The sequence below is a fragment of the Aptenodytes patagonicus genome, chromosome 15 (assembly GCF_965638725.1).
Source record: "Aptenodytes patagonicus chromosome 15, bAptPat1.pri.cur, whole genome shotgun sequence".
NCBI lineage: Eukaryota > Metazoa > Chordata > Aves > Sphenisciformes > Spheniscidae > Aptenodytes > Aptenodytes patagonicus.
In genome coordinates, this window is record NC_134963.1 from 15,577,553 (window position 1) to 15,591,691 (window position 14,139).

General features: G+C 46.5%; 1 protein-coding gene across 2 annotated transcripts in view; it reads right to left on the reverse strand.

Moving 5' to 3' along the window:
• Positions 1–716: 716 nt before the first annotated feature.
• The window catches only part of ASCC2 (activating signal cointegrator 1 complex subunit 2), a 28,845-nt gene continuing 15,422 nt past the window's right edge, over positions 717–14,139 (reverse strand). For both annotated transcript variants that reach the window (XM_076352767.1, XM_076352768.1), the window contains exons 11-19: positions 13,501–13,569; positions 12,694–12,768; positions 12,252–12,438; positions 11,536–11,750; positions 9,769–9,888; positions 6,042–6,266; positions 4,180–4,288; positions 3,542–3,618; positions 717–3,019 (exon numbers count right to left, since the gene is read on the reverse strand). In XM_076352767.1, the coding sequence (XP_076208882.1) occupies positions 2,851–3,019; positions 3,542–3,618; positions 4,180–4,288; positions 6,042–6,266; positions 9,769–9,888; positions 11,536–11,750; positions 12,252–12,438; positions 12,694–12,768; positions 13,501–13,569 (1,246 nt within the window). In that variant the 3' untranslated portion in view covers positions 717–2,850. The remainder of the gene's footprint in view (positions 3,020–3,541; positions 3,619–4,179; positions 4,289–6,041; positions 6,267–9,768; positions 9,889–11,535; positions 11,751–12,251; positions 12,439–12,693; positions 12,769–13,500; positions 13,570–14,139) is intronic.

Here is a 14,139-nt window from a genome sequence, read left to right on the forward strand (position 1 = left end):
CAGGACTGTGCTGGTTCTGTGCCTGTCATCCTTTCACAGCTGCAGCACGTGCTGCTGCCACCCCTGCCTTAACCAGCGAGGAATCTGCCTCACCGCTGGCCCTTTGAGCCTCTGAGCTACTGCAGGCGAGCGCTGCATCAGTCTGCCGAGATGAAAATGGGGACGGTGTGTAGCTTTTAGCTTGTCCAAAACCTACTGAAAAGGGATGTAGGTCTCCTTCCTAGCTATTTCTGTGCCTTCTGGCTCTTCAAGTGGCTCGAGGGGCAGAACTGTCTTGTCAGGCTTGTGTGGTACGCTACGAGCCTGCCTCCGTCCTGTCTGATCAAAGGGGAGCTGCTGAGAAGGGAGAGGAACCACTTAAGCTCTGCAAGGAGCGTTCAGCCCTAGGGCTGGGTGTGCGGCTCCAGCCTCTGCTCCAGCAGCTGGCTGTGGGAGGGGAAGGAGTAATTCTCTCCTCAGCAACTTCACTGAAGAGTCCACCCCTGTTCTTGGTGGCCATTTCAAACACATCTTTCTTCACAGGGAAGGGCGATTCTGATGCTGTTCGGGGTAATGATTCAGTTAATTACTCTGGGCTCTCGGGTGGCTGAAGGAAGATCTGGCTGAGTGACTCCCACACTCTTCCCCCTTTCCCAGCCCAGAAGCCACATCTCTCCCTCCTCACTATATTTTCCCTAATAGGGAGGAATTTTAAGCAATGGATGAGGCAGAGCAAATTAGAGCCAGTGCTAATGAAAGAAGCTTTATTGGGTTTGCAGATAGGTGTCAGGAGTAAAACATTAAGAACACAAAGAGGACTTAAAAAACATTGTGCTTGTGTTTCTTGAGCAAAAAAAAACAACTACAGCTTTCACAGTCCCAGCTGTGCTTTTATAGAGATGCTTAAGAGGAACGGTTTAAGCTTTCTTGGGATAATCTTGTACAGCGTAAGACTGCCTGTTGTAGTGCCAGCTCTGTCTGCAGTGCTGATAGCTTCACGCTACGCTGAGCGGGTGAGAGAGATTTGCAGCTTCTTAGAAGCAAGAGCTGAAGATGAACACAGTATTAGGAAGGGGGAGACAGCGTTGTAGCGGACTGGCAGAAAGTAAATGAAGCTATTAGTCCAGCGAACAGTAGCTATAGGAGAGCAGAGAGTTAGTTATCCTAGCAGGCGATTTCCCTTGACTGGATTTGGGGAAGTTGGTAAATGTAATTCCCTTTTTCTTATGCCTTGCCATTAGGGGGTTTGGGCAGTACTGCTATGCAAGGAAAAAATCTTGTCCTCGGAGCACTCAGGACTTCATTCTATTTGCATAGCGGCGACAGCCATTCCTACGCTTTCTGAAAGCAGCCCCAGCACAGCGGCGTTCGGCAGCAGCGCTAACCACACAGCCCCCGAGTCCCCGCCCTCTGCGTAAAACTAGGCAGCGACGGACGTGCCTACAGAGCTTATTACCAAAGCGCTCCTTCTGCGGCGTTCGGAAGCGGGAAGGCAGCACTAGGTTTACCCTGGAACAGTAGCTCTAACACTACGTAACCCACCGCTAATTGTCTCAGCACGCGGATGACAACCACAGGCGCCTTTGCAGTACTAGGAAAAAAAACAAACCAAAAAAACCCAGAGAGCGTGGTGGTGGGGAGATGGCACTCCGAGCAGATTAACCAAGCAAAGCCTAATTGTTTACCTGAAAGTTCACCTTCACGATGGGGACAGCACTCCAAAAAACATGCTAATGCTCCGTGACAACAGCAACTGGAACAGTTTTATCACCAGCTGCTGGCAGACACTCCAGGCTCGCCTAGGCACAGTGTAGCGGCCATCGCCGTGGCATCTGAGCACCCCACAAACAGGTTACAAAGTACACTCAGTAATTTGTGCGTCTCCCTGCGTAGGGAACGTCCTTTCAGCAGCTACAAACTGCTGTTTACTATTAACTCCCAGCCTTCCCAACAGCAAACGTGATGATCGGGGCAGGTCTGCGTCACAGAGTGTGACAAGTGGTTACTGGGGAGGCAGCTCCCCAGGGACTCTGACCCTGCTGCCTTCAACTCTGATTTCCATACTGCCGTCATCTTGCTTAGGACGCCTTGATCCTGATTTTCAGGTATCTTTAGCCTCGGTGGCTGTGGCTTGATCTCATCACACTAAACCAACACAAAACAGCAACTGAATTTCACTGCCTGCAGATACAGCACATCAAAAGGCTTGTTGAGGTTCCTCCAAGTTAAAGATCAATACGGTTCGTAAGAGCCTAAAACACCAACTAAAAGATTTAAATCATTTATTTGCACAATCTGTTTTCACACGCCTCACTCAAGGGACAGAAATTTATGATAAGGTCTTATTCACCTGAACTCCTGTGTGTCTGTCGGCAACGGGAATAGCCTGAGCATTTCCTTATCAACCTTCAAGTTGCACTTCAGGATAAGGCATTTCAGTGGAGCAGAAAGCTGTGAGGGCTGTTCCAGGGAAGCCTTGCTCTCAGAGCTGCCCGCTGCATGGCCTGGAAGCCCGCTTGAGTTGCGGAGAGGGTGCAAGGAGCCAGTACGAAAATAAAATTCTCAGAATTATAAATAGTACAAAAGGAAACGAATGGCTGGTGCAGCCTGTCCGATGCCTCGCGGTGCAGCCCACCGTCATACACACGTCCCTCTATGAACTGAAGAGCGGTCAGGGTCTGCCTGGAGGGCAGTTCCTTTCTGTGAACGGGCAGCCCTCCCACAGGGCGTGCGATTCTGCATGAGCTGAAGTGCCAGGTATTGAACCACGACATCCAGTCCCCTGAGCAAAGGGAGTGCCGAGGGAACGGAGCACAACTGCCTCCTCCTAAGCAGAGGACTGGGGATGATGCAACACCTGCGCTGAGTCTTTCAGGAAGGAATCATGCCTTTATTCCGCTTTCTGTCAGCCATGACTCGTCGATTATGGTTAGCTCTTGTGCTTTTGTTTGCTTCCTTCCTCCTTCGTTCCTGCACTGTCTCCCGGTTCTGCCCGTGGCCCTTCACATTCCCAACAACAGCAGAGCTGTCGTGCTTGTGCCTGGAGCACACAGAAAAAGGACATCACAACAAGCACACTGCCCGCTTGGGGGACAAAACAGACTGATCCTGAGAAACAACCAGGTGTGAGGAGTTCAGCCGTCGGGCCTTGAGCCTCGGCTCACCCCAGCTCTGCAGGGCTTCTGCAATAGCTGAGCATCAGCATCAGCCACACAATGACTGTCCCCTTCTACGCACTGAGTCAGTCAGTGAAAGCCAGCTGTTAACTGTCCTGAAATCCCTGTGGGAGCTGTTCAAGCTCTGGGAAGCTGTGCTCTCCAAGATCCTATCTTGCACAGGGTTCTGCTGCTTACGATAAAGGGACATGCCTACCCATTTGATGGTACAGAACAACCAGCAGTGAAGTAAAAGTTGGGCGAGGAAGTTACCACCACACCGGTAGTGACCTTGATGTACAGGAATGTCAAGGAACAGGTGTAGCCTCAACAATTGCAGTCAGCAGCAAAACACCTGCTAACTGCAGAGCCACGGTTTCACCCTGCAGAGGGAGATGCTTACTTACCCCTTCCTCGCAAGGTAAGCCAGCCGCCTGGCTTCAGCTCTCTCCCGCAGTACAGCTGGGTCCTGCACAAAGTGGTCCTACCACGAGAAGGAAGGAAAGAGGTCAGTAAACTCATCAGCATCATGCAAAAAGCTAGAGCAGGAGGTGATTCTGTTGGACCATGGAGCAGAGTCAATTCATTGTTCATTATCTCTTCTTGGCTGAGCCAGCAGGATTGGCGTCTGACTCTAAACACAAAACCTGGCAGAAAACCTGACTGAGACTTCTTCCCACATCCTACCTCTGCCAGGAACACCAATGTCACTATTTCCAGTATATCCATGACAACAGAGCATCGGTGACCCTCAAAGCGTTCTGCCGGCATCATCTGTCTATGGAATAAAGGAGATTAAACCTCTCCACGGAGTAAGTGTCATTGCTCCAGTATGGTTAGCCTAGGGAGCAGTGGATAGCTGTACTCGGGGGACATTTCACAGTCCAGCAGACCGCAGAAGTAGCCACTCTGAAAGGCAGCTCAGTCTCCATGATAAAAGATTCACTCTCTGAAAGAGGAAATCTGCTCCACATCACTCTGCAGGTGAAGCAGGTAAGACACATGGTAAATCTTAATGCAACTCCACCCACAAACTAAATGTCACCTTTGTTCTTTCCTTTTCAGCTTCCTCCTCCTCCTCTTCATCCTCTTCCTCTTCCTCCTGTCCTTCCTCCTGTCCTTTAGGTCTCAAGACCTGAGGAATTGTGAATGGCCTGAGAATTAAGACACAAACAGTCAGCAATGAAGACAGTACAGCCACAAACGTTTCACTGAACAGCATATCCTTTTTGGTTTGCATCCTATCTTTCAAATATGAGAATCTACACATTTCATGGACTTGTTTTTTTTCCTTCAGAAAAAGAAGACGACACGCAGTAACTAATGACACATTTACTGTGGGCAATTAACGAACACATGTTCTTCACTGGGGAATGTTCACTATGAAGTTGTTACTGAAAATAATAATAGTTAAAAAAAAGGAGCAGGTCAGGAAAAACCTGAAACCTCACAAGGAATTTCTCCAAGGAAACAACTGCTTCCTCTGGGAGAAGGGGGTCCAGGCACAGCCACGAGGCATTAGTAAGGGGTATACTTTGCTAGGCTTTAGCTCACCAGTCGGGGAGCATCTATTGTACAAAGACAAACCCTCAAACCTCAAGCTCAAACTCAGACAGAAACATTAATGCTCAGAAAGTGCTATGCTCCAAAACCTCTATGACTGGTCAGTGGTTATCCACAGAGCCCCAGTTTCATTGCTGTGCCCCAGTTTCATACAGGGGGAAATGCTTGGAGAAATCCATCAAAGCTTTATGAATCACCCTGCACAGCAGAGCAACAAAGGACCGGAGGCAGAATTTACCACATGCCTATAGCTCTTCTTTAATATGTATCTATATGTGTGCACGTGCTTAAATTCTATCGGAATTCAGATCCACCATTCCACTGTCAAAGAAATAAATGTAAAACCAAAAAAGCCTTTGTTACTTCAAACCTATAGATCTAGTTTTCAGCGGTAACATTCACCAATTGTTCCAACTGCCTTTCTAGGAGCAGTGAGCACCTGAAATAGGGGAAAAGACCCGAGTGCCACACTGTTACAGGCAAACTACAAAAAGGATTTAAATTGAAGCCTCACCATGCTTCAGGAGGGGAAAAAAACCCCAAAAACCCACAACAAAAGGGACAAAGGAATCCCAAAGATGCATTTTGGTTTGAGGTTAGAAACAGTGACATCTTCATAACACATCAGAATTTAAAAGGCCACTTTCAGAAATGTTAAACCAGCTTTTAACACGTGTTTTCTATCACTAGCTCTTATTTCTAAAATAAATATTCTACAACCCCCATCCCAAACTAACCCTTTGCTTCCTAAAAGCTAGTTGCCTCCAGCTGTCAAGTCATTGTGGAGAGTGCTGTGCAGTCATCACAGACTGAATTCTGGGTGTCAGCACGCCGAGATGTCAGAGGGGATTAGAAAGGAGAAGTCCGGTTGTACAGTTTTCCAAATTTTGAAGTTTTCCTTTGCTAACCAGCCATTTTACATTGCCCAGCTACACTCAATCCTCATGATTCAAGATAGCCCATTTTCCCCCGCTGCAGGATAGTTTTCTATAAGCAGAAGCACTGCTGAGTGCAAGTTTCAACACAATGGCGAATTCCCCTCTTAGATTTGTTGGTTAGTTGAGGCAACGGCTGAGTCCTGCAGACACAGAAAGTGGAAGCCCGAGAACATCCTGGGCGCATGCCATGGCAACACTCCCTACCAACAGGGGAAGGGAGACCCAAGTCTCCCTCCTTGCACGTTACAGAGAAAGCAGCAGCAGCAGGAAAAGGGGTGGTTTGAAGCAAGAACGTCCTCATTGAGGAACAGAGCCAAACCCCAGCGTTGAACAGGTTTGTGCCAGTCAGACAACTCTAGCAGGCGATGCTCATCATCCTGCCATTCACTGAAGCCACAGCACCTACCTCCTACTGATCAGCTCATCATCCGAGTCAGCATCATTTGCCCCCACTTGGTTTCCATCATAAGTGTCGTCGTACTCGTCCTCATAGTCCTCCTTGTAGAGCTGAGCTTCTCCTTGCTGCACTGGAATCTCCTCCACAATCACGCTGTACTGGCTGTAGCGCTCCTTCTGCTCAGCAACCAGGCGTTTGTCATTCAGCAAACTCCTGGTCGTGTCCTTCTCCCTCCTGCACTCCACAGCACGGAAACGGAGAGGCAGACACAGAAAGGCAGTGTAAAAATCATCTCTATAAGTTACTTTTTTTCCTGTTAGTAAGTGGAAGCTGAAGCGACAGAAGTCTCATCTCAAACTCCACGAGCACTACTTAAGCCTACCTATTTCCCCTCCGATTATAACAGGGCTGTTTGTCTGGCTACTAAAAACAGCCACTCCTGGCTTGGAACAAAGTCATTTTTAAACAGAAGCCCAGCAAGATTACACAGCAGATAAGAACAGGAATTGGAGACCGCCACTGCCATTTGAGACAGAAAGGAAGCTTTTACAGGAGGCCAAATGCAATTATATTCAAGCTGAAATTTGGCCAAGATCCAAATAACACAAGGAGTCCCATGAATCTTGAATGGCAAGCTGTTCGGGCTAAGACTCCAGTCTATGAGATGGCTCTGCAAGGCCCAGAGTGCCCTCTAACACCATGCTGCAGTATCATCTCACTGCGGTAGCACGCAGAGCTGCAAATCATGGACCAGGGCTGCATTAGAGTAACTGCTGCACGGACATGTACGTTCCCATAGTCAAGAACCTCAGCTTACAAACGTGAGATGCAAAATAGGAATGTAGATGGGGAGAGCCAAAAAGTTACCAGTGCAGCAAGTAAGGATTAGAATAAGCACAACTAAGGATGAAAAGAACGAAACAGAGTAGACTGGTGATTCTGATCCAACCTATCTCAAAGCACTGAACGTACAATTTTTTTTTAAAGTTTAGGAGGCAAGTAAATTATAGTCATTTTAAAGGAGGGAAGACCAAGAAATAGAATTTTGGCAGAGGTTTTAAAAAGCAGCCACCGAGATGCTGTGTCTCAAGCTGCACAAGCATAAACTCTGAAGTCCCATTTTTCATAATGTAAGCCAAGTATATGCTTACAGCAAAGGAGCAAGGGATTCCACTGTCAAGTACTCGCAGAACAACTTACAGCCCTCAAAGTCCAGGAGGAACATGCATCAGTGATCTATTTGGCACCTGGATATTACCAGAGAAAGAACCCGTCCAGGGCAGACTGTCAGTGACTCAAGAATAGACTTATGTGACATACTAGCAAGCAGTGGGGAAGCGATCTAAGCAGCCTGATTTTCATTAAGAATCTCAGAACAAAGTAACATTACAGATAGATGTGGTTCCCCTCTCTGACGTGACTCACTCTGTTACATGCCTGCATTTAGCTGCAAAATGCCCTCCAAAGCACGTGGTTAGTTCGCACATACCTAGGCTGGGATAACATCTTCTGCTGGTATTCGGCATGAGACTGAACTAAGCATTTGATAATTGTTGCCTGTTGAGCTGGTCTGATGACTGCAGAAGAGCTGCAATGAAGCGTTTCAGGCACCAATTCCAGGAAAAACAGTGGGAACTCCTCTAGTCCCGTGGTGTTCAGGACATGCTCTGACTTCAAGAGACAGATTCAGCTAGCAATTACGGCTGGACAGGCAGAGGCAGATGAGATCACTTTTCAGGATCAGCAAAGAATCACGTATATGCCAGTGTGTGCGTTTCCTCATGCTTGTTTCTCTCCTCATCCTGGCGTGGCTTTCTCCTTCACATTAACAGTCCCTGCCCCAGACTGCTTACGCTTACCAGCAGAGCAGCTAGTGCAATGGGACCCAACCTGATCTGGCTCTTGAAGCACTATTGCAACATCATGCTGGGGCAGCAACACCACTCTAAACACAAGCAGAATTTGGTGAGCAAAAGATTTTAAGGAGGAGGGGGGGGGGGAAAGATATATCGATACAATTCAAATCCAAAGCAGATCTCAAACTAGGCTAGGAGAACCCTGTTACCCAGACGCTTGGGTAAAGCATCAGGTTTCTTGCTTGTGGAACGAGGACTACTGAGGAAGTTGCACTTTTAGTGCTGAAAGGACACGCTCTTCATATTTATGGAGTTCTGAACATTAAATTCTGGAGAGCAAGGTACTATAGGTTATCCTTTAATTTAGTTAGATATGGTCAGCTTTAGGCATAGGGTGTACATTGCTGATCCCAGCTAGTTACCCTCCAGGTTTTAAAAACCACTCAAAACATAAATAACGCGTCTGAGTCCTGCAGAGAGAGAGTTCTCAGTGTAAGAAGAACTGTTTTGAAATGAAGACGTAGCCCGAGGGAGGCCAAGAGACACCAGGAACAGCAGCAGTAAGAGGATAATCCCAAGAGGTCACGTAACAGTACGGCAGAAGAGATGACAGCTTTCTCAAGGAGCGATGTTACCACTGGAGAGAAGACACAGCCTCCCTGGCAGCAGCCGGAGGGCAATGCCATGAGAGCAGAGTCCCACAACCCAGCTCAGAGACGGGTTTTCAAAGCTCTGTAAGTGATCTGCAGAGGGAGCTCCCAGCAGGGTTATTCCATACGCTGGATGCACTGTGCTGAACTCAGACAGTGCTCTCTGGCCTTGTCCGGCCGCTGCAGCAGCCACCCACATGTGCAAAACTTTGGGGAGGTGGGAGATAACCGAGCGCGCCTGTGGACAAGGCTCCTGCTGACAAGGTGCCTGCCTGCACTCTGAGCAAGGCAACACGATGAGGAGAAAGGAGAGAGATCGTGCCTGTGAATTCTTAGCTATGGACGCTTCGAGAATCATTGTCTTGGCCAGAGAGAAAAGAAATTATTTTCTTGCCTAGCTGAGCCAATATAAGCACTATGGCACTGCTGCTGAAACTGGACTTTGGGACAAAAGTGTTTTTCTCCTGAGAGTTTGATGCAGCTTTGCAACCAAAACCTTAACTGGGAGCTCCCAAGGTCATGTGGCTCAATCTCCAGCCAGACTTCTATTTACGTTCTGTGTAAATACATACCAACATAAAGATCAGACTTGGCTGGTTAGAGAAAGTGTGTAAAAAGAATCTGAAACAAATCAACCATGTTATAGAGATACAGTTGACATCAATGGGAGCCAGCAGGACAATGCCCTAACCTAAATTTGGCCTAACACGCCAAGCTAGGCGGAAAGCAAAGGAAATGCCCTTCTGCAGGAAGCTTAGAGCAGCAGGAACAACAAAAGTAGTCTAAGCCACTGAGCGTTATCAGATTTTGAAGTAGATGGAAGTTGACGCTTCACTTGGATCTAAACCAAATCATTATTTATTCTCAGTTCTGAGTCACAATCCCAGGCTCGTAGAGATGGTTGCTTTTCAAGGTTTGTTGTTCAGTACAAGTTTAACATTAAGACCAAGAAGCAAGAGCCCGACATCACAAACGAGCTTGGCAGAGCAAACTCTAGCAGCATACAGGGGAAAGCCAATTAGGAAAAACACTAACTGAAACCAACCTCCTAATAATATTTCATTTTACTTTCCCAGAGAAGCAGAAGAAACAGGTGGGAAACATTTCTGATAAGCCTTACCTCCTGCCAACAAATGCCTGCAGGAGGTTTGTAAAAGAAATAAATTTGCGGGTTCACAGATATTTATTCCACCTGACAGACAGGGTTAATTAAGGGCACACAATACTCACCGCTTGCCTTTTTGTATCCGAGAAACATCCACTGAATCCCTACTGAAAACATCAAACTCATCATTCTGGAAAACATTATAGCGAGAAGTGACTAGAGGAGTAGGGTCTGGCTTCAGCTGTCTGTTAAAAAAAAAAATAGAATAAAAACAACGGTGAACTGAGGAAGACCAAGTCCTCTCCTTCCTAAGACCTTGGTTTATTCTTTGTCAGTCTCAAAGTCATCCACAGCATGCCAAGATCCTCTTTGTGGTGCTGGCTGACTGGGTCACAGATTGCTATTCCTTCATTTCACAGATGCGCTATAGTACGTGCACGACCACTACATGGCATTGGTCTAAGATAAAAGGCACAGTTTTCAAAGCTGATCTTTGTTGGGTAAAAAAAGAGCAACTTACAGAAAGAAAAAAGAAAATTCTTCTCTTCGTTTAAGAGTAAGTAAAACTGTACAGGAACATGGAATATTCAACAGACTGCCTGGTCTCAAAAGAGTGACTCAATAAAGCCAAACACTAAGTATGATGAATTACATGCTGGAAAAAATTCCAATAATTTGCCGCTGTTGATTTCAGGATATTTATCTCCGTATGGTTCCTTCTTAATTCTCTCTCAGGGTTCCAGGTTTACGTTTGTTCAACTTATAAGTCAAAAGACCATTATTTTTACATTCATTTTGTTGGTGCTGTTAGCTCAGCTGGGCATCTGAAAACGCTGCTGTGCTCACTTCTAAAATCAGCAGTGATCAAAATTCTACATTTGCTATTGAACTGACAGTTTTGTTTCAAGATGCAAGAGTCAGGAAGAAAAAATCCAGCCCTATCTTCTGTAACTGCTGGCTTTGCAGAGAAAAACAACCCTTCCAAAAGCCCACCCCGCATCATTTGTGCCAAAGTCAGCAGATCTGACTGTGAGAGCATGAAGATTGTTGCAAAACTAAGATTTTTTTTTTTTTACATCATTTTTCTGATAAAGATGCCTTCCTTTTTTAATGCAACAATCAGTCTGCCCGTTCCTCCATGCAATGTGAACAAACAGCACATTCACATCCTGACACTCAGTTAGAAACTGCTGTTGCAGCACAAACACATGCTAGCAGCTGCAGACAAACTAAACCAACTCAATTCCACTGCCAGCTATAAACCCTACATCCCACGTACAACCCAGAGAAGCAAGCAAAAGCCTGGCAAGTTCGTCAAAGGGTAGATAAAAATGAATCTAAATTGCCATTTCCAATTTCTCTCTGGTTTATCTTCAATCGCAAAACAACAGCCTTTCAAATACCGTATTTGACCCCGCAGGTTGAATTTCAGCTGAACTAGTTCCTTTGAAGATGCCCTTTCCTGCAGGACAGCTGGGATTTTAACACTTATGGCCCTGTCCTCTGCAGCAAAATAACTTTTGAAGGCACCACGTTCTATTGCCTAGCCCAGGCTAAGCCCACGTCCCCATGACGGCGTTTTAACGGTTCTTATTTGAGTGTTTAATGTACAAGTATTTTTGTTCCCCCGTCACAAAACACGACCCAACATCTGCTCTACTGAAATGCTGAAGAGTGAATGTTCCAGTCCTCTGCAGGGACACGACGAGAGCAGAAAGCTAGTGGCAGATGGCGATGAGAAGCTCTCACTGCAGCTATCTACCTCAAGAAAATGCACATGCAACTTCTTAGAGCTCTACAAGTGTCTAACCTTCAATAAGAACGATGTTTAATGATAACCCACAAACGAAAAAACAAAAGGCATCAAAGCAGTGCCAGAAGCTGTCCCACACCTTTGCATTGTTCGGTCCAGCTTATCCAAGTATGGCACCAGTTTATCTTCCAGAATGTTGTTGATCACTTGCTCCGCGTTGTAACTGTACTCTTCCAGGCAGGCCAGGATGAAGCCCTCACCAAGGTCTGGCAGCAGGTCTTTCACTTGAGAGATCAGAGAGTCCAGCTCCACGCCTGACACCTTGACAACGGGCGCAGCAGCTGCACCGGCACACTACATGTACCAAACAGAATCGGTGGCGTTACTGGAAAGAGACAGCAGCTGAGGGACTGCAGGTACGCACACTAAGAAAGGGAAGGGAGCAGTCTGGGTTATCAGAATTTAAACACAAAGAAGACAAAGACTGAAGTCAAAAGAAGAGGTCAGCAAGGATACTCTGGAGAATCCCTTCCTCAAATAACATGAGCTGTGCATTTAAAAAATACGCACATGAACTACAGTGATGAAGCACAGTATTTAAATTAACCACAGCAACAGGAAACCCAAGCCAAGGGGAGTTAGAAGCAATTTGCTCAAAGATAAAGCCGGGTTTCAGGCGTAGCTTTGTTTCTCATTTCACAAGGCACATGGGGCTGCACTGAAATCTAGCAAAGGTAAGAAATGAGACAATCTCAGGTAATCCCCAAAACCGAGCAAACCAATCCTCTCTTCACAGACGCGTGAAGTAAGGACAGAGAGAGCAGAACCCAGTCCTATCCACACAGCCCTACGCACCTCATCCTCTGATGCATATGCAGCCCCGAGCTCTTCCACGTCCTCGGCAGCGCTCTCCGCTATTGCTGATGCACCATTAGATGCTGCTGGTGGTGTTGGATCTTTAATGACTTGTGCTTTTTTCCTGTCTACCCCTTCCCACGCACTTTCCACTGCTTGGAGGATATAGGCTGTCCTGGTCTCATCTCTAAGAGGACAGCGTTAAGGACATTTCTAGATGCACATATTCAGACCTCACCTGGAAGCCACTGTGCAATTTTCAGGGACTCCCAAGCCTGTGCCTACATTAACTTCCTCCCTTTTTTTTCCAAGAGAAAACTTTCCGTCACTCACTGCCAGTCATGCAGCTTAACCAGAGGCAGCAACACTGGAAATGCCACTGGCGTCAAGGAATCTAAGAGCAGCCGGGTCTGCAAAACCCCAAGGTGACGGCAAAGGATACAGTGTGGAGGATGCTTGCTGAAGCAGACTGACATCATCCTCAACAGGAAACAGCTCATCATAGTCACGGAGAAATCTAAAAACGCAGAAGCAAGTTTAATCAGTCAAACTCAAGAATAAATTACCAGCAGACCTGTCACACTACCATCCCTGCTATGCCACTTCGACTTCCTCACTGCTCAGGTAGGAACACGTACAACCTCTCACCCAATACTGAATTCCAGCATGGGCTGCCATGTCTGATTTTGCCCCCATTATACTGCAGCAACACTTCTCCCCAGGCCAGAGCCAGCTGCAACACTCCTCATGACGTTGAGACCTGTAACCCAGTGCTGCATGACAGAGAAAATACGGTTTATGACTTGAACATGATCAGAATGACAGCATCGTCAGGAGGACAAGATCGAAGTCCCAGTACTGCCACTTAATTCGCTTCGCATCTTCAGCATTAGCACTTAATACCTTTCTAGTCTGGTCACCCCAGCTGAAAAGCACAGATTAGTAATAATAGCCTAACTTGTCAAGGTAGCTAATGGCTAAATTGCCATCCTTCACTTTGTTATTCTTCACTCTCTTTAATCCAGGCTTTCATTCTCCAGTGTCATGCAACATCCTCCTCACCTTTACAATAAAGTCCGTACTGCAGTCTAAAATCCTCTCACAGCAGTTCTCCCAACTAGTTGGAATGATTTCTAACTCCCAAATGCATCTTAACGCCTCATAATAACGTCTCAGGCAATTCTGTCGTAAAGAATGGAAGAGGAAGGCAATCTGACCCTCCCCTTGGGTCCCTTTCAGCCACACTCACCTCCTTTCCTGAAGCACCGAAGTGAAGATCTGTAGAAATTCCTCAATAAAAGGCTGAATGTTCTCACAGCTGCAGAAAACAATGGCACAACAGAGTGAAAAACTCAGTGGTAAGCCTACCGCATTGCACAATCTCCACATTCTGCCTCACTAGCCAAACTAGTCACGTTCATACATCAAGGGAAAATCCCACTTGAAAACAGATTTCAGTCCACTTTTTGGCTTTCACAGGAGCAAAGGGTCAAATGGAAACAAGTTTCTTCTATGGCTTCAGCAAACATTTCAGCCAGCTAGATCTAAAGCTGTATCACTGTTAGAATTACAGGACTTATGACTTTACAAATCATAGTTTGGTGCCTCAGACTTGCAATAAGCAGAAAAGGGTGTGTAGCGCGTTTGTAATTGCACTTTTATTATATGTCTTGGGATTATACCAGTGAACCTCCCAGAAAACATGTACTCACCTATGTAAGAACATACGCCAAGCAAACCCCTACTGCAACCTTTCTGTTATAACACCTAAACCTCCCATTGCTGCTAATGCATCAAGTCTCACGGCAAGACAGAAGGCCCTCCGCAGCAGACCAGTGCTAAGAAAAAGGTATTTCCCTAGAAGCCAGACATACTGTTTTCACAGTAG